The following is a 25311-nucleotide window of genomic DNA, read 5'->3' as shown; positions in this document are numbered from 1 at the left end:
GCCCCCATGGCCGCCCCTCCGGGCCCCCAGCGCCGGGGCTGAGCCGCGCAGCTCCGAGGCGCCGCCCCGCTCTCCCCCAACCCTCAACCCCCCCCCACTCGCCCCAACCCCGCAGCTCCCGGGGATCCGCGCCCCCCCCGGCCGCGGCCGCCTCCCGGGGGCGGCGGGAGGAAGGCCGGGCGTGGGGCCGCCGGGCAGCGCAAGATGGCAGGAGGCGGCGGGGGCGGCCGCGGGGGGCTCTGCTGAGCGGCCCCGACGGGACGCGGGGACACGGGGACGGAGCCCGCAGCCCCCGGCGGGGCGGGGGCAGAGCGCGGCGGAGAGGCGACATTCTTCCGACAGGAGGGGGGGCCGGGTGGGGGGGGTCGGGCTCTTCTTTTTTTTTTTTCTTTTTTTTTTCTTTTTTTTTTTTTTGCGTTTCCCTGCGCCTCCGCTCCGCTCTCCAATAGGGCAGCGCAAAATGGCTGAGGGCTGACTCGCCCGGAACCGCACGCTCCGGCCCCGCTCCGCTCCGCTCAGCCCCCGGCCCCGCCGCGACCCCCGCCCGCTCGGCGCATTGTTCCGGGGCGGGGGAGCAGGGCAGCCCCGCTCGGAGCCCCTCCGGTCTTTTTTTGCCTCTCTCCGAAGAGGACGCGGCCCCCCGTGAGAACCCCGGCAGGTTGATTTGGGGCTCTCCCCTCCCTCCCTTTGCGAAACCCATTTTCTTTTTCATTCCTATTTATGAACGGAGGCAGCGCCTGAATGGTTGGCCTGTCCTCCGCTCAGCTCTCCCATTCACCACCTCACAATTCCGAAGCAGCCGAGAGGGTTTTTTCCCCTCGTTTTTTATCCTCTCTTGTCTTTTTGCCCCCTCTTCTTATTATTTTTCTTCATTTTTGCTGCAAACCTTTGGGGCTGCGGAGAGAATTCGTGGGTTTTTGTTGGCTTTTTTTTTTAATTATTGTTATTTCACCGTCGTCATCGTCGCTGTTATTTTTTTTTTTTTTTTTTCTCAATTTGCCCAGTCTTCCTCCTTTTCCCGTTTTGGATCTTAACCCTTTGATCTTTCTCCTTTAAAAGACTCCGATTCCGAGCTCGCATCGCGGAGAAAGCCGGGATAAAGCCCGGAGGCAGCCCAGCCGCTCTGCTGTAGTCAGCTGGGGGGGGGGGTGGGGGCGACAGAAGTCCCTTTAAAATATTGAATGTCGGCGGCGAACCCAAGGAACGAAAAATCAAACCCGGAGCGCTGAATTTCGGAGCTTTATATGGAACGCGGAGCCCGGCGCTGGATTTTGTATGGATTTCTTTCAACCTTCGGTAAGTTTTGATTCACCCTGCATACAGCTGAGAGGAGCCCCGTTGCTGCTGGGGGCTCTTAAGACTTTGGGCTGTAAATCCTCCAATATCGCATTGCTGGCTTGTTGGCTTTTTTTTTTTCTTTTTTGTTTTTTTTTTTTAAACTGTTTGCGTTTTTAACCGAACGCCACAGCTATGGCCCCGTCCCCGGAGGCGTTCAAGGCCGGCTTGGATCGGGTCCTGGTCCCTGATCTGCTGGTCGGCACCCAGCCCACAGCAGGGGCTTGGAGCTGGATGAGCTCTGGGGTCCCCCCCGACTGAAGCCGTTCCGTGGCGTTTTCTCGCTCGAGATTCCTCGAGTGCTGCCCCGTGGCTCCTCGTGCCCTCGGTTTTGAGCTCCGTGGGGCGGAGGGGAGCCTGGCCGTTCACCCCAACGCTTCCCGTTGCAGGGCGACGCGACCCCGGTGCCCGTCTGTAGACCCAACTGAGACATTTGGTGGGGAGAGCCGCCAGCGAGCGCCGGCAGCGATGGCCGAGAACTGGAAGAACTGTTTTGAGGAGGAGCTCATCTGCCCCATCTGCCTGCACGTCTTCGTGGAGCCCGTCCAGCTCCCCTGCAAGCACAACTTCTGCCGGGGCTGCATCGGAGAGGCGTGGGCCAAGGAGACGGGCTTGGTGCGCTGTCCGGAGTGCAACCAGGCGTACAACCAGAAGCCCAACCTGGAGAAGAACCTGAAGCTCACCAACATCGTGGAGAAGTTCAACTCTCTCAACCTGGAGAAGCCTCCCTCTGTCTTGCACTGCGTCTTCTGCCGCCGGGGCCCGCCGCTGCCCGCACAGAAGATCTGCTTGAGGTGCGAGGCCCCGTGCTGCCAGTCCCACGTCCAGACCCACCTGCAGCAGCCCTCCACGGCCCGTGGGCACCTCCTGGTGGAGGCGGACGACGTGCGGGCCTGGAGCTGCCCCCAGCACAATGCCTACCGCCTGTACCACTGCGAGGCCGAGCAGGTGGCCGTCTGCCAGTTCTGCTGCTACTACAGCGGGGCCCACCAGGGACACTCGGTCTGCGATGTGGAGATCCGGCGCAATGAGATCAGGGTGAGTCCCGTGTCCGCTGAGGCCCATGAGATGTCGCCATGATCTCCGCCCAGCGGAGCGTCCGTGGGTGGGATGCGTGTCTTGGAGGTTGGTTGGCCACCACACGTGAGATCGTGGTCCCCGTGCGAGACGCGGTGGCGGTCTCCACCCCGTGGAGCAGCCACGGTGGGTGCACTGGGTGGTCATTTGACCGCCGTGCTCGAGGTCTGGCCACTGTGCTCCATAGGAGGTGCTGGGGTAGTGATCCGGAGCCCACCGTGCTATGCGGCCACCTTGGGAGGGTTGAGGAGGCGCTGGGTGTTCTGAGCCCACCGTGCTGCGAGACCACTGGGGAGAGCTTGAGGAGGTTCCCCACCATTGTAGAGGCTGTGTTGGGCAGGAGCCTCTTCATGGTGGTTCTCAGCTGGGGATTCTTCCTCTGCCTCCTGGATCTGTGGCGTGCCATGTTTGTTTCCCAACAGGCTCATGTGTGCGTAGCATCTACCCAAAAGTCATCCTCCTGGCCAACGCCGCAGCCTGTTGTTGTAGAGCTTTGCCAGTGCCCTCTGCAGCACTGGGGCAGCCAGGAGGAAGTCGGCAGGAGCAGACATGTTAGATCGTGGCTTGGCCGGGCACGGTGGGGAAGGCCAAATTGCAAGGATGGGGCCTCCCGTGGGGGTCTGCTGGGCCCTTGGTGTCCCCTTGGTACTGGGTGGGGGTCCCGGTACTGAGGAGGAGGCGATTGGAGATTTCAGCCCTGCCGTGGTTCAGAGTCAGCTGGCGGCTGTTTGGTGACATGCATTAAAATTTGACAGTGGGTGGTGGTGTGTGTAGGGGGGCAGGGGGTGAGGAGCCCCGAAATGCGGATCCAGGCACCCGACTCCGGGATGACAAAGCCGCTGTGCGACAGGGACGTGGTCCTGGCCATTGTAAGGCTGGTGAATGTCAGAGCCCGGCTCTTCCCACCGTCCTCCCCTTCCTCCTGTATGGCCGGCACCGGATGAGCTCCGTGTTAGGCATTCAGCAGAGATGTGGCTTCTTGCTCCGGGGGGCCCAGGGTTGGGTTTTGGCCAAATAGTGCTTTTTCTGATCAGGATGAAGGGGCGGCGGGGGCCTGCCCCCAGTCCCTGCGGCAGCGGGAGGCGTTGGGTTTGGGGAAAGTGAGTCGGCCGTGCCTGTGGCTGGGCCATCTGGCAGAGGCTTTCACCACGGCTCCACACCCTGAGGGGTATCACACAGCCTCGCTGTCACCCTGGTGCCCCCCGCCCACCTCGACCCTTCTGGAGGGCCCCGGCGCTCGTCCGACAAATAAATATTTAACAATGAATTGAATGGTGATTACTGTAAAATGGGGATGATTTCCTGTGTATTTTAATGTTGCCAAAATGAGTCACCATTTAGCAATAAAAAAAAAAAAAAAGGAGTCATAAATAAAAATTGCAGTATAATTACTTTCCAATTGGATGGCCAGGCCTGCGGGGGGGGTGGGGGAGCGGCTCCCAGCCTGAGCTCACAGGAAGGTTATTTTCCTCTCAAGGTTTTTTGGGGGAAAACCAGAGACCTCCGTGGAGGTGCCACACGCGCTGGGAGGGGAAGGACCCAGGCAGGCTGACGGAGAAGGGCTGTTCTGCTTCTATTTATAGGGAATGGTTTTGGTCTCCCTGGCAGGGTGGGGGATCCACCCCGGCGGGCAGGGATGGGGACCTGGAGTGTTTTTCCAGGTCCTTTTCCAGGACGCTTTGATCTCATCGATCCTTGCTTTCTGCATTTTCCTGTTGCTGTGCCGTCGTTAGGGCTGGATGTTGGTGTTCCAAACGACCTGGCAGAAAGCAAGGCCAAATTTTGGCCCTGCTGTAAAATCTGAGGATGTGCGGCTGGGTGGTGAAGGGTCTGTGTAGTAAAGCCACAGACTTACGGTGTGACCTTGGCCAAATCCCTTAGAACCTCCATTACTGCCTTATCTTTATTTCCCATCCCCGCAGTGATCAGCTTGTCTCTTCTCACCGTTGGGTGTTCAGCCCCGAGATGGGGAATGGGGTAGCAGTAGTGTCCCTGCTATGGCTCCCTATTCTCATGGACCAAGAGTGTAGCTACATCAGCCCCAAACTGGGCCACGTGCGTGTCCCCATCCCTTGTGCGCTCAGCGGCGATGGCTGCCTGTGCGCCGATGTCGGCATGAGATTCCGGGCTGCTGGCTGGCTCCACACTGGGGGATGCACTCCTGGAGCATCGCGCGTCCCTGCCAGCAAGTGGCCCTGAGAGATTTGTTCCGTGCGCGCCTCTGGGAAGCTCGTAACTGAGAAGTGAGTCAAAGTTTGGAGGCTCAGAGCCTCATCCTCCGCCCGGTGTCTGGCACGCGGGTTACGGGCGTGGGATTGACCCAGTGGCAGAGGCGGCCCCGGGGGCCGGGAGGCTGCAGTGCCCTCTGTCGTCATTGTTCCCTGCAGCCCACCTCAGGGGGCTTTGTGCCGGGCAGGCGGGCGCTTGGAGCCCTTTGGGGAGCAGACCCAGTGCTTCCTGAGCTCGCGTGGCGCCCAGCATCGTGGACCTGCTGAGCCCTGGCTCACAGCTGGGTGAACCCAAAGGTGCAAGCGTAACGCAAGCAGTAAATAAAATATGTGGTTAATCTTGCTTTTGTGGGCGTATCAGCGCCTACCTCCCCTTCCCCCCCCCCCCCCCCGTGAGATGTTTTCTCCTTTGTTTCCTGTTTTTGTAGTGCTTAAAGAGGAAAAAAAAAACCCCATGCTGACAACCCACCCTCTTTTCATGCTTCTTGACGTGGTGTTTGTGTCGAGGTCTTGAAACGAAACATTTTTTCCTTCCATCTTTGCTGCAGAAGCCATTTACCTCCCAAACCAGGGCATGGGGGACCTTCTCCTGGATTGAAATTGGGAAGTTCCCCCAGTCGGAGGAGGGTGCCCCCTAAGTATTTTTGTTTGCCCAGCACCAAGACAGGAGCACAAGTGGGAAGGCAGCAGCCAAAGAAGGACGTGTGAAAGGGGCTTACCCGAATGTTTGCTGGGTACTGCTGCGATTGTCCCACCATTGTGTGGGATGTGGTTGGTTATACTGCTGCTGGAGGTGCTGTTGGTGGAAGGGATTGGCTGGGGGCTCTGCTCCTGCTTTGGTAACATTTCAAGGCTCAGAGGCAGCTTCCCCCTGACCTTGCTTCTTGCACCGTGTGGGAAGTCGGGAGAAAATCCCGCTGCCTTCTGAAAACTCCAGCACGTCAGAACGAAGAGGAGGCGGACGCGCCATGACCTGCGGGAGGTTTGGGAGCCAGCTCTGCAGGGTGTCTGGCTCTGACACCAGAGGCACCTGGCAGTGTGCGTGTCCCTTGTCCCATCCCCATGCTCCCCTCTGTGCCATGGGTGCAGAGATGGCACCCAGCAAGCCCTAGTGCTGGGGCCGTGTGGTTGGCTCCGCCGCAGGCTTGAGCTGCTGTAGGTCGATTTACTCCGGAACAGGTTTGGTGACTTGCTATGGGGTGGATTTTTATGGGCTCACTTATTTTCCAGATGAGTTGTTTATGAGGAGCGTGGCATGCAGCCCACGGAGGCACTGTGAGTGCAAGGACCCGAGTTCTCTGGTGTGAATTGAGTGTTGTGGTGCCTGGCAGGCACTCCTCAGAGCTCTCTGAACATACCCGGTCCCCATGGTAGGCCCTGCTGAATAGGGGCTGTGCAGGTCTTTGAGGTGAAACCAGCATTTGCCTCTCCTGGCGTTTGGATGCAGGGCTTTTTCTTGCTGAGCTTGAGCACTTCCCTTGCCTGTAGCCTGTCAAGTCCCCAGCAGTTGCTTGCTTTAGACCCGCAGCCACAAGTTGTCTGCACAGTCACCCAAGAATTGGCAGAGGAGGTGGGGGACACAGGCATCCACTGCCTGCAGTGGGAGGAAGGAGGTGAAGAGGAGGAGGGGCCGTGCCAAGGGATGCTGTCTTCCCACAGTGGAAAGTGCTGTGTGGATGGGTGCTGATGAGGAGCGGGGTAGGAGGGGGAAGGAGGCAGTCATCTGAAGGGCTCGAGCCAGGGGTGCAGGGGTAGAGATGTAGCACTGGGGGACGTGGCTTGGTGGCCATGGGGTGGGTTGATGGTCGATCTTAGAGGTCTTTTCCGATGAATGATTCTATGGTTCTTCCCATTCCTCAGCCTCTTGGGAGCCAGGGAACACGGGGAACCTCCTCTTCCCCTCCCGTGGCTCTGCTAAAGCACTGACCGCAAGCCGTCCCAGAGCCGCGGTGGTGCCCGGGAGCCCATGCTGACAGGCCCCTGCCCCTTCCCAAGGGGAGCAGAGCTCCGGGGGGCCGGAGGAGGAGGAGGCAGATTTCCATGGCTCACAAAGGGCACAAGCGATCTGATCCATGCAACTGCCCAAGAATAAAGAAGCTCTTACATTGCTGGCTGCCCTGACCTCTCTGCGCTCTGTTTGAGGGGACAGCGTGTGACCACACAGGGATTTCTCCGCTACGCTGTGCAGGAAGGCGACGGGCTTCAGTCCCCAGCTCTGCCTGCACGCTGCTGTATTTTTGCTATTTTTGCTGGTTACTTATCTGTTTGCTGGAAATCTTGGTATGCTGGGGTAATTTTTCTTTCCTTCTCTTTAATTTCTTGTAATTTTTTTTTATTTTAAATCTGACCCTGAAATGGGGCTGAGAGCAGCAGTGCTTCCAGAGCAGGGACAAAAGTAACCAGGAAACACAGGGCAAGAGAGGAGGGATCGACACCGAAACAATGAAATAGCCAAGCAAGGGAAGGCTGAATGCTCAATAGCACAGGGCTTTGCAGAAATGCCTGGCTAGTGCAGTATTTTATAATCAGCTTCTGTGCTGGGCTGGCCTGCAACAGTAGTGTGATGGGGGAGGAATGCTTTGAATTAGCTGGATGCCAGAATTAATTCTGTCAGAATTCAAATGTACATGTATGTACAGATTTATAAATAAGCACTTGGAGCTAGATGCTGCTTTGCCACGCAGGCTCTGGGGCAGAATCTGGTCTGGCCTTGCTTTTTTCTTGGGGGGAAAAACTGAAATGCTGCAGATCTGTAGCAGTGGCTGGTGACTTTGTCAAGTTGCTGCATTCATCGCAGCCTGCAGGCTTGGGAGGTGCTGGCTTGTTGCAGGAAGGGGGTGGCTTGATGGAGCCAGAGCTTGGGTTTGTTTGAGCTTCAATTGCAGTACACAATTGAAGCTCCATTTGCTGGTAGGGAAGATGGGGCAGATGCTACAGGGAGCTGTGGGGTTTGTGGGACACGGGCAAGGGATGTCCTCCCCTTCCCATCATCCATAGGAGGAGGTCTGGTAGAGGTACCCAGCTCTTTCCTGCCCAGGAGGGCTGAAGGCACCGTGGTTGGGAATGGGAGGAGATGCCTGCTCCCAAACATGGAGGGATGGGCGGTTGTTTGCAAGCACGAGATGCTGGATGCACGCAAGAGATGTTACATCTGTCCTCCAGATGAACTCCGGGAAGAGGTTCCCAGTGCTGGATCCTTCCTGATAAGGGCAGCTCTGGCCCCTTCTCACCAGGGGACCGTGCCTGCCTGCTCTCTGCCTTGTGATGTGCCTGTGGTGGTGACAGGAGCAAAGTCTCTGTCTCAGAGCAGCGCCCTGCTGTTCTGGAGCCGTGGCTCCTGCATACCACGCTCTCAAAACGCTCCGTTTGCTGGTCCGGTGCACCACAACTGCCAGAAAATACATAAATTAGCAGCAAGTGATTTAATTCCTCTGCCTTTTCTCCCCCTCTCCGCACTCTCTCTCTCCCTGTACCTCTCCTGTCTCAGCTCCCTGCTCTGTGCCTGCTCTAGGGGGGTGGCTCCGGCGCGGGTTGCAAACAAGAGAGCTGCGGATGGCTCCAGATGAGGCAGTTGGCAGGGAGTGACGTTCCGGATGGCTGTGTCTCTCTGAAATATGAGTGCACGCTGTCAGGCCAGCCGGCTGCAGGACGCGGTGCTGGGCTGCCCCTCTCCCCCCTCCCCGTTGCACTGCATCCCCCTGGTCCTGGTCTCCTGGTGGGTGACCTGGGAGCTCCGTCCCAGTGCTGGAGGCCCGTATCCCAATGGAGGGGCAGTTTCCCTGCTGTACAGCAGCTTCAGCTGGTTATTGTGTGGCTCCAACCCCCGCAGCCCCGCTGTTGCTCCCAGTGCTGGAGCTGAGCTCTGGGCTTTGGTGCTGGGCCACACGCAGACCAGTATCGATCATTCTGGGGGTGGGCAGCTATTTCTGTGGCAGCACTGCAGGCTCTTGGGTTTTTGCTCCTGGATGCTGGGAGAGGTGGGGGGGGCCTGGAAGGAGCTTTCAGGTATACGCTGCCATGTCCTTGGGCTCCGTACCCTCCTGCTGGAGGGGGCTGCATCCCTTTCCCCACCCGTATCTGTCGGCTGTTGGGTGGGAGCAGGCTTTCCCTGCAGGTGAAACTCCTCTGTGCTCAGACAAAGGGATGGGGGTGCGGGTGCCTCCCTTTGTTCTCTGTCCTGGTACACCCAGCTCTGCCAGCAGAAGCCCCTCCATGGGGGGCTCTTGGTGGATGGAGTGGAAGAAATATGCCATGCAGTCCCCAGCTCTGTGTTGTCCCTTTGGGGAGGGGGCTGCTCCCCCCCATCCCTCCTTCCCTTGATGCTGTGGGGCCCTATGATGGTGGGGGTAGCTGGATCTGGGGGGGGTTACTGCAGCTCTCCTTCTGTGAGCTGTGTGTCTGTCACAGAGGGGCGCGATGTGGGATAGGGGCAGGATCTGCCCCGAGATGGAATGGGGACACTTTCTGGGGTTGTGTTCTGTTCCTGTCTCAGCTTGCTGGGGCATCCAGGCAGGGGACCGGAAGTGAAGCCCTGTGCATCCTGCGAAGGCCACCCCTCTCCAAACCCATCATCCATCAAGGCTGTGAGTCCAATGGGCAAAACTATGGACAGTCCTTGAGCCCTGGCTTTTGTAGCCTTTTGGTGGGATGGAAATTGCTCCTACTCACCGCCCTAAGCGTATGCACAGCCCGCAGGACCTTGCTGGGCAGGGACCCCACGGGCTGCCCTTACCCCAGTGCTTCTGCCCTTGGTTCTCCCTGAGATCTGCTTGTGGCTCCTGGTATCTGCTAGCACATGCAGCGTTGATCACTGTTTATTGAGGTGCTTTTGCAGTCATCTAATAAATAATACCGAGGCAACAAGCAGAAGCAAAACTGTCATCTACGTGTTCGAGCTGGAGCTTCCTTGGAAAACATTCCTCCTTCCCAGAATGCAAGGCTGAGCTTTGCTGGAGAGAACGACGAGAAGCATCCGAGCAGACAACCTTCACACTGCCCGCAGTCATGTGTCATCACAGCACAGGAATTTGAGGGAGGCATTGTGCTTTCCCTGGAGCTGGGACTGGTAGCTGGAGGATGTGCGGTAGTGGGAGCCCACGGGGCGTGGACCCTGAGTTGTGGTGTGCAGGTAAGGAGAAGCTGTCACATACCCCAAGCAGTGCATGGGTTTTCTAGTGGGCACGAGATCTTGGGGCTGGACCTGCCTCTCTAGAAAATGGCAGCACAGCCCCAGCTGGAAATGGCTCCTCTGGCTGCACGCTGTGCACTGCCCATCCTGCGTGGCTCCGGCACATCCCTTAACCTTTGTGCTCCACTGCATCCCCTTTAAAAGAGGATAATGAAAGTGAAAGAGAGAAGCGGCGGGTGCTGGAGGCACCTTGGGCTGCCAGGCTTGATAAAGTGCTGCTGATGTGCTGGGGACACGAGGAGCAAGGCTTTGAGTCTGCAGATCAAATGCCAGGTCCATCTGCCCTCAGATTTCCTCAGGGCTGCTCTGCTTTGTCCAGCTCTGCAGCGCTTACATGGAGAGAGGGCAGCCAGCAAAATCCCTCTTGTCTGGGGCTGGAGGCTGGGCGTCTCGCACAGCTCGTGCAGGCTGGCGACACTGGCAGGGAGCAGAGCAGGTCCTTGCTCCTGGGAAGAATGGAGCTGGCCGAGTCCGAGCTGCCAGGCTCTCATCTCCCATCAGATCTGGAAGATAGATGACACCTTGGGGGCCAGAGATCGATAATGTCAGAGGCTGGCCCGTAATCAGGCGAGATTAAAAACCAATGACAGGCATCCTCCCAGGAGCAGCAGTCAGCATGTTGAAGGAGCACAGTGGGGGCTGCATCCAAGCCCCCTCCCCAGCAATGCATCTGACATCGAGCAGGTCCCCTGTGGCACCCTGTCCCCTAGCCCTGTGAGCTGGGCATGTGGGGAAGACAAAAGCAAGCCAGCATGGGGCTGGTGTGCGGGGCTATTAGGTGCTGGGGTGGATTGGGGCTGCAGGGAAAGAGGTGGCAAGGCTGCGTGGTGAGGCTCTGGGTGCCTCCTTGTAAAGACGCGTGGTTTTGAGGATGGAATCAGAGAGAGGAATTTGGAAGTGCTGGTGGCTAGTGACTTCGCGTGGATCCGTTGGTTTTACCTGCTTTTGTTTATTAACCAAGGCCAGATGCACATGGGCAGTGATGGGCATTCAGAGCACATGGTCACATTTCGAGGCGCTGGTTTTGGGGTCACCTTCCCATGTGGGCAGCAGCTCACCACAGTGGAGCAGGTTGAATTCATTTATTTGCAAGAACAGATTGGTATAAACTCCTGGCCCTTTTTCCTGTGCGTCCTTCAATGGGTGTGCAATCCTTTGCCATGCTCAGGCTCGGAAATAGGATGTTTCTATTCCTTCCCAAAGTCAAGGGCAATGAAAGGAGAAGGGGCCGTGCTGCCCTGCACGCTGGGAGCTGGAGGTGCCGGCTGCCTTTGCCCTGGGCTCCTCTTCCCCTTCCTCCCACTCCCCGCCAGGAAGCCTGGTGCTGTGAAGTAATGCCTGCTGACACCGTGCTGTGCCGGGGGCGAAACAGGGAGCGCAGGGAGCTGGGGAGTGGGCTGTGTGCTGAGGGAGCCAGGGGCTTGCCTCTCCTTGGGCTGCCCCAGGGCTCCATGCATCTCTTTGGTTACAGTCGTGTCACGTGCACACAAGGCTCAGCTGGCTGGGTGCTCCCCAAGGGGAGTGTGGGGCTGTGGGATGTGTGGTCCCCTCTGGTCCGGCATCACTGTGCTGCAGAGCCCAGGTCCCTGCCTCTTGCTCCAGACTGGATACAAGGATCAGTCTTTTACAGTAAGGACGGTGAGGCACTGGCAGAAGTTGCCCAGAGAGGTGCTGGCTGCCCCAACCCTGGAGACACCCAAGGTCAGACTGGAGGGTCTCTGAGCACCTGATGGAGCTGTAGGTGTCCCTGTTCACTGCAGGGGAATGGGACTGGATACAGGTCCCTTCCTACTCAAATGGTTCTATGCTTTTCTGCTCCGCCAGCCCTCAGCTCGGCCCTTCTGTGTCACCGAGCCGGGGAGGGGATTTGGTCCTATTCTTACTCATTTGCAATGTAAATATTTTGATCCCGAGGACGTTGCTGGGAGCTGGGTGTCACGTCGAGGAGCGTGATTCATTCATGCTGCCGCAGCTCGGAGCACAATGAGGCGGCGCTGGGACTGATCCCATGGATTTCCTGCGAGCGCGGCTGGCGGGGAGATGGGACGTCACGTTTGGCTGAGCCCTCTTTGCTCCATCCCTGCGAGCCACGAGGGCTGAGCCTTGCCCAGGCCCTGCCACCTCCCAGCTCCTGTGTCCACAGACTTTGTGTCCATCCCTCGCTTTCCTCGCGGGGGCTCTGCTCCCTGTGCTGGATGACGGCAGGGTGCGAGGGCAGGCGGTGCCGGGGCCGATCCCTGCATCCCTCGCTCTGCATCGCGTGCAGTGAGCGCTGCCCCGTCCCCGCTGCGCTCACAGCCAGGTGCGGCTCTGGATTCATTCTGGCACCCTTCTTTAGTCCGTGTTTGTTCACGCCGCATTTTTCTTTCTGCTGGCTTGTTTGGACACGCACTGGTACATTCACGGCACTCAGGCAGTAACGTGAGGCTCTTTCCCATTAGGAAAGAGGCCAGGATTTGGGGGGCTGGGAGGGCGGCTTAAGCAGTAGTTTCTGAGATATTTCCTCCCGCTGCCACACCCTGCGTGAAAGAGCAATATCCGCGGCTTCAGCTGCTATCGCCCGGCTCCGAATGTCTCTCTTTTAATATAGATTGGTATCATTTTGCATTTTAAAGTAAAAACACGCTGCAAGCTGCAGACAGCTGTCGGTTGGCAGCTTTGTTTGAACATCTGGTGTTGCTGGGCTGCTGTTCAGCACGCTCTGACTACGGGATTCATAAAGATTAGAATCCGGGCTCTCGGATTCTCAACAGCCACCGCCTTGCAAAGATGGGGTGGGGGGAGAAAACTCAGTGGCTTCCCTGCGAGGAGGCAACGTGGGGGTGTCTGGGGTGTCACACCGCGATGCTCAGCACACGGAGCCCAGCAGTGGGGTGCTGCAGAGGTGCCTGTTCGGACGCGTCGTTTCCAGGAGAAATGGGGTCCTCCTCCTTGACCCAGCCACTGAGATCGCCATGGCCCTACGCCCAGCCCGTCCCCGTGGGCTCCTCGCAGCACTAAGCAGCCTCTAAGCCCCTAACAGGTTTTGTAGATCTTGTTAGTTGATCTGCATTTTTGCAGAGCTCTCCGGACGCAGCCCATCGGCTCGTAAGTCACCTTGACTTGCCGCAAGGCGTTGACTCCCAAGTCACTTTCAGTCTCCATTTCTCAGTCGGAGGTGCACAAAAGAAATAAGTGCCCTCTTATCTTTATTAGAAAAAAAAAAAGCTGCCTGGAGAAACGTAGCTGTGCTCTGGTTGGTGCAAGCCAGTAACCGAGGTGCACGTAAACCTGTTCTGCCCTTGTTGGTGTTGATTTAACTCACCAGTACAAATTAGAATAGCCTTGAGCAGTTGGAAGTTTAACTGCATCGGTTAGGAGGAAAAAAGTCACTGCCTTGGAATGAAAGTGGAGATCTCTCCCTCATGCTGCCAGAGAGGAGCTCTGTGCCATGGCACAGCCAGGCCCCTCGGTTCCACGACCCCAGACTGGGCAGTGATGGAGCACGTGGCCATGGGTTGTCACCTCCACACAATGGCGGGGCACATGGCTGTGGGTTGTCACCTCTGTTCCAGTGGACGATGGTGGGGCATGTGGCCGTGGGTTGTCACTGATGGACATCCGTGCAGCTGGGACATGGGAGCCACCTGCCAGATGGCTAGCACTGCAGGAGATACCTGAGTGCTTTCCATCTGGGTCCAAGTCCTTGGCTGGTCCCAGGGAGCAGGGTCAGCCCCTGCCTGCCTCACTGAGCCACAGGACAAGAGGAGGACCAGGGGCTGTGGCTGAGGGCTCAGACCTTGCAGGCTTACGTCGAGCAGAGGTCTTTGGGCAGGGGAGAGGCAGCTCAGCCTTCAGCAGGAGGGAGGGAGAGGCTGGCTGCATTTCAGTCCTGCGGGGAGAATGCTCTGAGATCACACAGGCCAGCTGGATCTTGAATCCGAGATGTTTATTTGGAAGAAGGAGTGCGGGTTTCTCAATTGCACAGGGGCTGCAGATGGGGGTAGGCTGGCTGCTGGGCGGTGGCAGTAGGTTTACATGGGGTGGTTGCATTGAAGACAAAGGCATCGCACCAGGACAGCCTGGGACAGCGCTGGGCTGCAGCACACAGCAGCCTGGAGGGTGTTGGGATCCACTGGGGGCGAGTGGGATGGCAGCAGATGGAGGCAGGACTGGGGGTGCTGCCAAAGCCTGCTAGTTTCTTCATGGCGATTATGGAAGGAACAACTCGTGGATGATACAGCACAGAAGCGTGATAGAGGGCTGGTGTGAAGGGCAGGGCTTTGTGATATGACCAAGTTACAACCTCCTGTTGGGGCTGCCTCTATGAAATGGGAAACTGAAGAGGGAAAAAAGAAGGTTAGGGCCCCCACAACTTCCATCTGAACTGATAGAAACTTTCATCCCGGAGGATGCTTGCTGCATGCTTGGAGGAAGCTGGGGTCTAAAGGAGTGGAAGCAGGAGCTGGGAGCTGTGCTGCATGGCCAGGAGCTGGATTGTCCCCACCCCCTGACACCAGGGAAGTGTCACCTGGCTCCCTGCTGGTGTGGCTGGACAGAAGGCAGAGCCCCAAATAATCCCTGCAGCAGGAGGAAGCAGGGGCTGGGGAGGCAAATGGATGGCCTCAAGGTCCTTCTGAAGGTCGCTACTGGACCGAGAATAGGTCCCCATTTCCCAGCGTCCAGTATCCTGCTGCCAGCCTCTGCTGTGCTAGGCCTCCTGGTTTCCCCCTGCTCACAAGCTTTTCCTTGCAGCACCTATAAACAGGGGGAAGAGCATTCTATAGGACAGGCTCAGCCCCAGGGCCAGGGACACCAGCATGTCCCCACACCAGTGGGTTGTGGCTGGGTAGAGCACCTGGCTGCAGCCCCTGCTGGAGTGGGCAGTGGGGATGGGGCATGGAGTGCTGGGGTGATTACAGGAGATAGGAACTGGGGTTCTGTCCTCTGTTTTCTCCTCCCGAAGTGCTCAGGGCCTTCCAAGGAGGTGGCATGGGATTGCTTGGTGTGAGCAAAGGGCTCTCTGGTGCTCCCAGCTCTGGATATCCCAGGCAGCTCTTCTGCCCTACCAGAGATCAAGCAGCCCCAGTTCTGCACAGGGAGCAGCATGAGAAAAGCAAAACCCCACACACTCAGGGCAGTGGGGGAGACCTGGTGCTCCATCCTGAGCCCCTCACCCCACTTACTGTAAGTGTGTGCAAGATGAAACCCCAGCAGCAAACATTTCCTTCCTGTCTCTGTAAGGCAATCAGCTCCTGAGAGTGCTGTGGGGCTTTGCAAGAGCTGTGTGTGCCCAGCAATCAGCGTGAGACTCCCGGGGTCTGTGAGGTTCCCAGATCTGTGGGGGGCTCCCTCTGCTTGGCTGGATTTGAAGGATCTCCTTTTTTTGGGAGATGTGTGGGCTCTGCCCATGATGCTTCAGCGCCAGGGGACATCCTCAGGATGGACCAGAATAGCTCTGCATGTGGGTTTTTCTTAGAAAATCAGTCAGTGGGTGTGAGGCCGGGTGACTATGTCTGCGCGTCCCTCCCTGCCGCCGGCTCTTTGCCCATTAGCATTCAGCAGGGCGACCTCAGGCCCAGCTCCAGCCCCGCGCAGCTCCGTGCCGGGATGCTCCTCAATGGGCGCCCTTGATGCAGGTCCTGCGCTCTGCTGCAGGTGGCTGGAGCAATTCCTGAGGAAAGCGTTTGTCCTCCTCCGCTCCCGTCCCACCTTCCTCCTCCTCCTCCTCCTCACCCGTCCTGCCCCACTCCCACCGTCCCGTCCTTCCGGTGGCGGCGCACAATGTCCCCATTCAGGCGGTGGCTGCGCTTTGGTGGTGGGGGGACAGCCCAGGGCCACGGGAGGGGGATGCTGGGAGGGATGTGCCTGGTCCCAGGCAGCTGCAGGGTTTCTGCTCCCTCCCACACCCCAACCTCCACAGGCTGGGGCTTTAGAAGTATTTCTTACTTATTTCCTGGCTGTGGCCTGGAGCCACGCGGTGACCCTACATCATCGGAGCTGTCACCATGGCACAAGCTCTGCCCCGGCCTTAATTTCTTGCTGCACCTTTGTTGATTCTGCTCTTGGGTCTCAGCTGTTTCTGCTGTTTTTTTGGTTTTTTTTTTCCATGAAAAAGGGGCGAGATCCCATATAATTCTGTCAGAACAAGCTGGCATCCAGCGGCCAGCACTGCCTCACTTGGAACTTATTGGACTGGGGTAGAACAGCCCGACCACAGATTAATACATTAATTAATTTGTCACATTACTTCACATCTGTTGACACTGAAATACAATATTCCTCCATTCTGGGGAATTCCATTTATAACTGTCGTTGGAGATAACAGATTTGTGATTGAGGAAGGCCAATCCTCATGGGTCTGAAAGGCTCCTCCAAACCCCACAGCCGGAGGGCCCCTGGCACCTTCCGTGCCTCAGAACGTGAGTTGGAGCTGCTTGGAGCCTGGGAAGGGCTCGTGCAGGGAGAATGTGCGCAGAGAGAGCTGCAGCCATCCCAGCACCAAGGTCATGCATGAAATATGAGAAATTACCCTGAGAAATTCTGATCCTGGAGGAGGAGTTCATGACTTCAGAAATACCAGATTTGGGAGGGGATGGAAGGGAAAGGGATATATTTTCCTTTTCAAAATATTGAAGGAATTCGGCCTGTGCTGCAGAGACAATGAGATTTCACCCCTCAGTGCCAAAAGGGCAATTTGTACCCACGTGTCCTGGTTGAGTTTCAGTGGCTGTGGATGAGAAGCTCCCAATCCCAGGCACAGGTGGGATGGAGCTGACAGTGTGCGCCAAGTGCAGCTCGGTCCATCAGTCCCTGCAGCATCATCACATCCTGGGGCTGGCGGTGTCCCCATGGCCACATCCATGCGTCTGTCTGCGCAGTGTGGGATCACACACACGGGCACTGTGGCACACAGCTGTGAGCAGGAGGATGGGGGTTTTTTTAGCTCCTCATTATTATTAGCAGCGAGCGCTGCTTTTGGGGCGATGGCTCTGCCATGTGGCCAGGGTGGAGGTGCCTCAGCCCTTAAGGAAAACAACAGGATGGAGAAGGCTTCCAGTTCCTGCTCCGAGCGGAGTTGGAGGTGACAGCGTTTCCCCACAACGCAATTAATCCCGGCAGCGCTTCTGCCGCCCTCCCCCTCCCACCTCGTCCAGGAATTAATTACTTGATTATAAATCCCCGAGTGGCGGTTTATAATAGCAATAATCCCCTCGAAACTCATCCTTGCTGCTGCTTTCTGCCCGTCTCACCCCCACTGCCAGAGCCCCTCTGTGCTGGGGGTCAGGATCCTTCATGGGGCCGGGGCTCACCCCGATGGCGTTCTGTCCCAGTTCTTTGGTCCTTGCTGGGGCCCAGCCCCGGGGTAACGCAGCTCGGTGCCTCCTCTCTCTGTCCCTCCTGATTACACTGACACTGGCTCTGAGGCTTGTCACAGCAGTGGGGATGGGAGAAACGATGTGGCGTGGCGTGGGGTGTGCGGGAGGGATGAGGATGGCTCACGGCGGACGCTGGGGGTGGGTGATGGGCATCCAAGTGGTACCTTCCATAGCGGGAGATGAATCCTTCCATGTGTGCCCCCAGGACTTGGCTGGGACTAAAACGAGTGCTGAAATGTACTCATGGGGCTGCCTTTATCCAGGGGACACAAATCAAGGTTCCCAGCCCTTAGAGCTTCATGTGGGCATCCTGGGGTGAGAGCCCAGGAGGAGTTCAGCTTTGCTCTGATGTGATCCCAGAGCTCGGCTCTGACGGCTGCTCCTCTTTTCTTCCCCTGCAGAAGATGCTGATGAAGCAGCAGGACCGGCTGGAGGAGCGGGAGCAGGACATTGAGGAGCAGCTCTACAAGCTGGAGTCTGACAAGCGGCTGGTGGAGGTAACGGGGCCAGCACCAAGGCCGGCACCCCGTGGGAGTGGGGTGGGCAGTGGGGTGGCGATGGGGAAGGATCTGGGTCCTGCAGGGTCACAGGGGTTTGGGGCTGCCAAGGGGCTGACTGCTGCCATCCCCCAGGAGAAAGTGAGCCAGCTGAAGGATGAGGTGCGCCTGCAGTATGAGAAGATGCACCAGATCTTGGACGAAGACTTGCGGAAGACCATGGAGATCCTGGACAAGGCCCAGGCCAAATTCTGCAATGAGAACGCAGCCCAGGTCCTGCATCTCAATGAGCGCATGCAGGAGGCCAAGAAGCTCCTCAGCTCTGTCCAGGTCATGTTTGACAAAACTGAGGATATCAATTTCATGAAGGTGAGAACCCTGTGCTGAGATGGGAGGTGGCCACGGGCCAGGTTTGGTGGTGGGGAGGCCTGGCTCACAATGAGAGATTGGGGACGCTGGTCTGGTGGAGCAGCCAACATCTCTAGTGGGTTCAGTGGCGCCCAGTGGGATTGGCGCAGAGGGTACAAAAGGGGTTTGGAACTCAGTGCCCCTCCTGGGCCCAGCGAAATCTATGGTCACCCAGATGGGGAAGGTGGTGGGATGCTCAAGGACCAGGTGGCTCTACCACCTCCTGGTCCCTTGCTGGCTCTGGTGTGTCTACCAGGAGTGTAAGACGGTCAGGAACACTCTGGGCCAGCACTTCTTGCATCCATGGGATGCGGAGGCATCCTCTTGCCCTGGCCACAGACACCTGGGCCTTGTGTCCCCTCCTGGGGAGATACGGAAATTGACATCAGTAGGGAGATGGATGCTGGGATGAGGACTGTCCTCACTGACCAGGGCTTCTCCTTCCCTTCCTAGAACACCAAGTCCGTGAAAATCCTAATGGACAGGTGAGTGAAGCGAGCGCGTTTGGAGAAGGGGGCTGTTTGAGGTGCAGCAGCATGACCTATGGAGATAGAGCAGAGCTGGGGGTGCTGCAGGGCCTCTGTTTCCCTCTCCATCTCCAGAGTGAGCTGGGCTGGCAGTGCTGGAGTTGCCCTGACAGGCCACTGGGGAGGGGCCTAGGGATAATGGATGGGAGCAGCTCCTGGGGAAGAAATCCAGCTCCGGAGAGGGTGGGGAAAGGAGCCTGGTGGGGGGAACGTGGACACACACCGCTGTGTGTGTTTTGTCCCTCACCTCTTCTCTGCCTCTGTCTCAACAGGACCCAGAACTGTACTGGTGGCAGCCTGCCTCCACCCAAAATTGGCCACCTCAACTCTAAGCTCTTCTTGAACGAGATCGCCAAGAAGGAGAAGCAGCTCAGGAAGCTGCTGGAAGGTGGGTGAGGTTGAAGCACTGGGGAAAAGGGCTTGGCTGCCTCCCGCATCCAGCACTGGGCATCCTGTAGGTCCCAGCAAGAGATGGCGGGGAGAACTGTTGGGCTGCAGGGACCCTCTGTGGTCCGGATTAAGACACGGAGATGCTGTGAAGGCACGCTGTGGCTTTGTGGGAAGGATGCACGCTGGGGTGATGCCTTGCTTTGCCTGCGGATCCAGGGCTGTCGGGATGGCGTCCTGACGTGGTCCCACCCTCCTGTTCCCTCCGCAGGTCCCCTGAGCACCCCCGTCCCCTTCCTGCAGAGCATCCCCATGTACCCGTGCACCGTCAGCAACTCCGGCGCGGAGAAGCGCAAGCACTCCACTGCCTTCCCCGAGGGCAGCTTCCTCGAGCCATCGTCCGGGACTGTGGCCAGCCAGTACATGAGCCAGGGCGCGTCGGCCGGCGAGGGGCAGTCCGCACAAGCCATGGTGCCTTGTAGCTCCACGCAGCACATTGTAGGACTTCCCAGCGGCCCGCAGCCGGTGCACTCGGGCTCCGTCTTCAACCCATCTCACTACCCCAACACCACGTCATCTCAGCAGTCCGTGCTCTCGCAGTACGGCGGGCGCAAAATCCTCGTCTGCTCGGTGGACAACTGTTACTGTTCCTCGGTGTCCAACCACAGCGGGCATCAGCCCTACCCACGCTCGGGGCACTTCCCCTGGACAGTCTCCTCACAGGAGTACTCCCACCCGCTGCCGCCCGCGCCCGCCGTGCCCCAGTCGCTGCCGGGACTTGCCGTGCGGGATTGGATTGATGCGTCCCAGCAGCACGGCCGGCAGGATTTCTATAGGGTGTACGGCCAGCCCTCGGCCAAACACTACGTCACCAGTTAACCCGGCGGACGGCGCGTCGGAGAGAGGAGTTGTGCTTCGTTTGGGCTTTTGTTGGTTTTCTTTGCTTTCGAATCAAACCCAGCGTCCTTGCGCCTCGCGCCCCTCCAGGATTTTGGGGAGGGTTTGTCTCTCATCTCCTTTATATTTTCATTTTTGAAAGAAATAATAATGCTTATTTCCTTTCCATTCTTTTTAATTTAATTTCGGAACGTCCCTCCTGCCCCTTGCCAGAAAAGATGAGGGGGGAATTAAGGAGAAGCAGTGGATGGGGATCTGCGTTGGGCGCGTTGCCCTCGCTCGCTGCCGACACTCCGAAGGGACAATGGCACCTTCTCTGCTCCCGCTCCTTGCAGTTATTCTTTTGGTTTGGTTCACTTTCCCCCTTTTCCCGACCTTTCTTTTTCCCTTTTCAAAATGAAAGAAAAAAAAAAAAAAAAAACCTATCATTGATTCAGTATGAAATGATACGTGTAGATTTTGGGTTTGTTACTTTTATTTTTTTTTTAAAGGCTGATTTTTTTTGCGTTAAAGGCCACCACCTCTCACACGTCTCGGCGTTGGTTGGTTTTGGTTTGATTTGTTGTTTTTTTTTTCCCCCTCTCCTTTCAGAGATTTGTAAATACACAATGGCAGGAAATTTAATGCACAAAAAACAAACAAACAAACAAAAAAAAAACAAAAAAAAAAAGGGAAAAGAAAAAAAACCACGAATAAATAATAATAATTAATAAAACAACAACAACAACAAAAACTGTTCTAGTTTTCAGGAGGGGAAGCGTTGCCAAATGCACCCCCCGCGTATCGCTGATGCAACTTCCTGTAACAAGCACTTTGTATAAAAAAAAGTGGACTTCCTGCTATAAGGCACAGGTATTTATTCTGTAACCAATTTTAGAACACACACACACGCACACACACACACACACACAAATATTCAAATAAATGTGATCACTTAGTGCAACCGCCTCGCTCTGCTGCGCTCTGCCCGGTGCGGCTCCGCGGGGCTCCGGGTTTTGGGGAGGAGCAGCACTGGGCTTGGGACGCGAGACCCCGAGGCAGCCCAGACCCCAACGTGCCCCGCAGGGCCGCGGTTCCCTTCTGGGTTCATCTCCCAGGGGGATGCTGGAGGGGCGACCCTCCCAGCCCGTGAGGATGTGAGTCAGGCGCGGGGCCGCGTCCTGCCCGCGGCCTCTGGAACAATCGCCATTGTGGCGGCACAGGGACGAGGATGGGGACGGCGGCTTTGCTGCCTGCGGCAGGAATGGGCACGGCACGGCCCCAGCCCTGTGGGAAGGATGAGGAAATGATGTCGTGAGGGGCTGAGCTGCTCTTTCAGGGCAGTGGAGGCTGGTGGAGGGGAATGGAAGCCAGTGGGGCCAATCCGGGGGAAACCTGGGGCAATATAGGGGAATGGAAGCCAACAGAGGGGAATGGAATCCAATGGGGCTAATTCACGGGAAAAAGAGGAGCAGCCTCTGTTGGGGCAATAGAGGGGAATGGAAGCCAGCAGCGGGGAATGAAGGCCACTGAGGCCAATACAGGGGAAAATTAGGGCAATAGAGGGAAATGGAGGCCAACAGAGGGGAATAGAGTCCAATAGAGGGAGATGGAGGCCAATGGGGCTAATCCAGGGGAAAACTGGGGTAATAGAAGGGAATGGAGGCCAATAGAGGGAAATGGAGGCCAGCAGAGGGGAATGGAGGTCAGTGGGGCCAGCAGAGAGGAATGGAGAGGCCACTGCAGCCAATGGAGTGGAATGGAGGCCAAAGGGGCCTATCCAGGGAAAAATGGGGCTTTCTGGAGGCATTCAGGGATTTCTGCCATTCTTTTCAGGATTGGGTTTCTCTGCTTTTTTTTTTTTTTTACTCTCCCAGCTGTCCTCATCCTCCTCCTCTGTGCAGCTGTGGGCATTAAGGCACCTGTTGCCTATAGACAGGGCTCTGGGACATGTCCCCACCTGTCCCCATGCCTCGTTGGAGCCCCAAACGCTGCACTGAGCCTCAGTACAAACCCCCTGCCTCTGACAAAACCCCTGCACTGGAACTGTTTGATGGTATGTGGGGACGTGGTGGCCTCGTGGAGGCAGTGGGACCAAAGGGGTAAGTCCAGTGCTGAGAGGTTCTGCTGATGAATGGCTCTATCTGAGGGGGAGAGGAGGAGGGGGTGAGTGGGGGCCATCCATAAACAGCTCAAGTTGTGAATGGAAGGAGATGGATTGGGAGCTGGGTGAAAACATGTGACACGGCAGAAAGAAAAATGAGCAGCTGGACCGGACCAAATTGGTGTCTGATGAAGGACATGGGGCTGGGTGGAGAAAGGATCATGGGGCCGGGGGAGGCTGATGGGAAACAGCTGGGGCCAGGCACACACATCTGGTGGAGTGGTGAGGGGAGAGGTGGCACCAACGCTTGGGTTGTCCCCTGTCCGTTGGCACATCATGGGGTCAGTGCTTCATTTCCAGCTCAGCCCCAGGAAGGGTGCAGTTCTGGGGCTGTGGTAGCGATGGGGTCAGGTCCCCAGCAACGCTTCCTCCAGCTTTAGGGACATACCCCCACTGGGGCTCCACTGTGTCAATGGGAGCCTCCTCCACCTTTTGCATACAACTAAATGACAATCAGCATAATGAGAGTGAATGCACAGCAAGCTCCCCGTTTGCCATAATTCCTTTTTTTAACCTTTAAAAGGATTTCAGCACAACCATGCTCTGGCATCCATAGTCCAGTGGTTTGGGGACCCCAGACCCAGCCCAGGTGCAGCACTCAGTGCCATCAGATGGAAACCCCTTATCCCCGTGGAAGGACAGGTGCCACCATATCACAGTGTGGCTTCCAGCAGCCTTTTTGAGCTGAGGACCCCCCAAAACCCCCCATCGCCCCTGGGAACGTGGCCCCATGCTTAAACATGAGGAGTATATTTAGACGCCGTCAATTTAAGTTTGCGCATCAACCTTATAAATATGAAAGCCCATCTTGGAGAGATGTTTTTAAGATACCTCATCAGCCCTTGGAAAATATGCAGGAATATTAATTAGCCAGATCTGGATATTATCTCATAATGAATAAATGAAGAGACGCGCTGTGGAAGATAAAGCGCTGTAGGCTCACTGGGTTTTCTAAGAGCAGTGCAGTTTCGGGGTTGTTCCCCCTTCACCATGCCCACACCGGGGCCACGCAGCGTTCCTTCTGCCCTCAGAACCTTTTTTCTGTCTCCCCCCACCCTGACTCCCCCTCAGCCACTTCATGCCCTCCATCCGGGCCAGGACAGGAACTTCCCAGTTGCTGTAGAAACAGGGATGAAGGATGCTCACCCAATGTAAAAGCCAACAAATAATGGCTTTGTGCATTCCTGGCCAGGCGATCCTCCACGCTGGGATGTGGCCACTGTAGGGTCCCTCTCTGGGGGGTGGCCAAGGGGGTCCACAGGGCTGTGGGAGGCTCCTGCTGGACTTCAAAGCCCACACTGAGATGGGACTGGTGGCTGGTCCTGGGGAATGGGCTTTGAGGGACCCCATTGCCTGGAGGGTGCTGAGAGCATTGCTGCAATGACATAGGTGCGGTCCTTGGCTCCAAGAGTCCCTGTCTCCACATCAAGGAAGGTCAAAATAGGGCCTCATCTCCACGCCAATGGGGCTCACCACAGGTACTCACCTCCACGCCAATGGAGGTCATCACAGGTACCTACCTCCACACCAAGGGATGTCACCATGGGGCCCAGTCTCCACACCGAGGAAAGCCAGCTTCGTTTGCAGATTTTGGGGCTGGCAGGTGAGAAGGGGCTGGGGGCCAAGCAAGTGACATCTGGGAGGTAGCAGGGGATGGGGACACCAGGTGCGGGGGCCTGCTGGGCACAAGGAGGGGGCAGCATAGGAGTTGTGACAGGAGTCTCCTTCTCTGGAGATGTTCAAGACCTGCTTGGATGCCCACCTGTGCGACCTGCTGTAGGGAACCTGCTTTGGCAGGGGGGTTGGACTCGATGATCTCTGGAGGTCCCTTCCAACCCCTACAATTCTGTGATTCTGTAAAATGGCTGCTGGGGAGCGTCCTCTTGTCCCATCCCAAGTCCCAGCTGTCTCTATGTCCCCAGTGTCCCCTTGTCCCGTCTCTCATCCCCTGGATCCCCATGTCGCCCACATCCCCTTGTCATATCCCACATCCCATGTCTCCACATCCCCAATGTCCTCAGTGTGCACTTGTCCCATCCCCTGTCCCGGAATCCCAGATGTTCCCTCGTCCTGTCCCACGTCCCCACGTCCCCACGTCCCCATGCTGTCCCCATGCTGTCCCCATGCTGTCCCCATGGTCCCCAGCGTGGCTGCTGCCAGGGCGGCGCGTGGGTGCGGGGCGCTGCCGGCTGCCGGAGCTGCCATTGTTTGCCTTCAATCAAGATGTTTCAGGCGGAATCAAAAGCACCAACTGGGGAAATCATCATCACAAAAAATCTTGCGCCTGCAAAATAGGTCAAGTAAGACTCCAAAGAGAGAGAGCGTCTGATCTGCATTGCAAGGAAGAATAGCAACAGCTGTGATCTCCAGTATATATGGATGGGCTTGGGGGGGGATAAATATATATATCCATGCATATGTATAACCGCTTACAGCTGTTGGGCCGTATGTTCATTAGGGCCAACTGTTTTGGAGGCAGAGGGATCAACGCTAATCGGGAAAGGGAGTTTATCACCACATTCAGAGGCAAAAGTGTCAGGAGCAACTGTGGCCCCCTCACCCCCCCGCACCAGCTGTGCTGCTCAATGCCCCATTCAGCAGCACAGGGCACCGCGGGGCAGCTCCCCCACACGCAGCACCCCGTGGGGCGCCGTCCCCATTGCAGTCTGGGTGCGGGGACCCCCTGGCCCAAGGCACACTGCAGAGCTGAGCTGTCCTGCGGCCCATCCTCGGGTCGGGCCCCAGCAGCTCCCCGCGATGGGGCCGTCCTGGCGCAGTGAGTCACATCGGTTGGAAAGAAGTGGAGCCGGAACTCGCCTCACTCTCAAAACTCCCTCTGAACTCGGTCACGCTGAACCAAAACCAAACTGTTCTCTGCTTTGCTTTTTTCCCTGCTAATTTTCCTGCCAGATCAGCAGGGAGCGAGTTCCATGACACACACACTTTTTTTAACCTACAAAATGACTTTGGAGACAATATGCTGCTCTCGAAGCGCACCATCCTCGCTTCCTCGCTGCTATGATAGTTTTTGGATGAACAAAAATCCGATGGAAAAAGTGTTCTTCCAAAATCTGAGTGGTTCCAGCACAGGCAGCCGCCTCATTCCTCTTGTGAGACGGAGGGAAAGCAGAGGAGGCGGTACATGGACAGACGGATGGACAGACAGAGGGGTGGACAGACAGGCAGACTGACGGGTGGACAGGCAGATAGAGGGACAGATAGCTGGAACAGACAGACAGTCAGATGGATGGATGGATGGATGGCCT

At 57.1% G+C, this 25311-nt stretch overlaps 1 protein-coding gene across 1 annotated transcript; it reads left to right on the top strand.

Annotated features, from left to right (window-relative positions):
• The first annotated feature begins 195 nt into the window (after positions 1-195).
• TRIM8 (tripartite motif containing 8) lies at positions 196-20635 on the top strand. Its single transcript, XM_052677273.1, has 7 exons — positions 196-1296; positions 1725-2373; positions 17588-17683; positions 17819-18052; positions 18545-18576; positions 18891-19006; positions 19277-20635. The coding sequence occupies exons 2-7, from the start codon at positions 1804-1806 to the stop codon at positions 19882-19884; spliced, it is 1656 nt and encodes a 551-aa protein (XP_052533233.1). The 5' UTR covers positions 196-1296; positions 1725-1803; the 3' UTR covers positions 19885-20635.
• Positions 20636-25311: the final 4676 nt, after the last annotated feature.

The sequence above is a fragment of the Tympanuchus pallidicinctus genome, unplaced genomic scaffold, assembly GCF_026119805.1.
Source record: "Tympanuchus pallidicinctus isolate F22 unplaced genomic scaffold, pur_lepc_1.0 scaffold16, whole genome shotgun sequence".
Taxonomy (NCBI): Eukaryota; Metazoa; Chordata; class Aves; order Galliformes; family Phasianidae; genus Tympanuchus; species Tympanuchus pallidicinctus.
Note: the sequence above shows the minus strand (reverse complement) of the source record. Positions and strands in the feature narration are given on the sequence as shown.

What these genes read in the sequence shown, in the direction of transcription:
- TRIM8 (XM_052677273.1), top strand. Translation starts at nt 1,804, where the DNA reads ATGGCCGAGAACTGGAAGAACTGTTTTGAGGAGGAGCTCATCTGCCCC. An exon ending in AGGATATCAATTTCATGAAG is followed by an intron (nt 18,053 to 18,544) that starts GTGAGAACCCTG and finishes TTCCCTTCCTAG; the next exon opens with AACACCAAGTCCGTGAAAAT. An exon ending in GCTCAGGAAGCTGCTGGAAG is followed by an intron (nt 19,007 to 19,276) that starts GTGGGTGAGGTT and finishes TTCCCTCCGCAG; the next exon opens with GTCCCCTGAGCACCCCCGTC.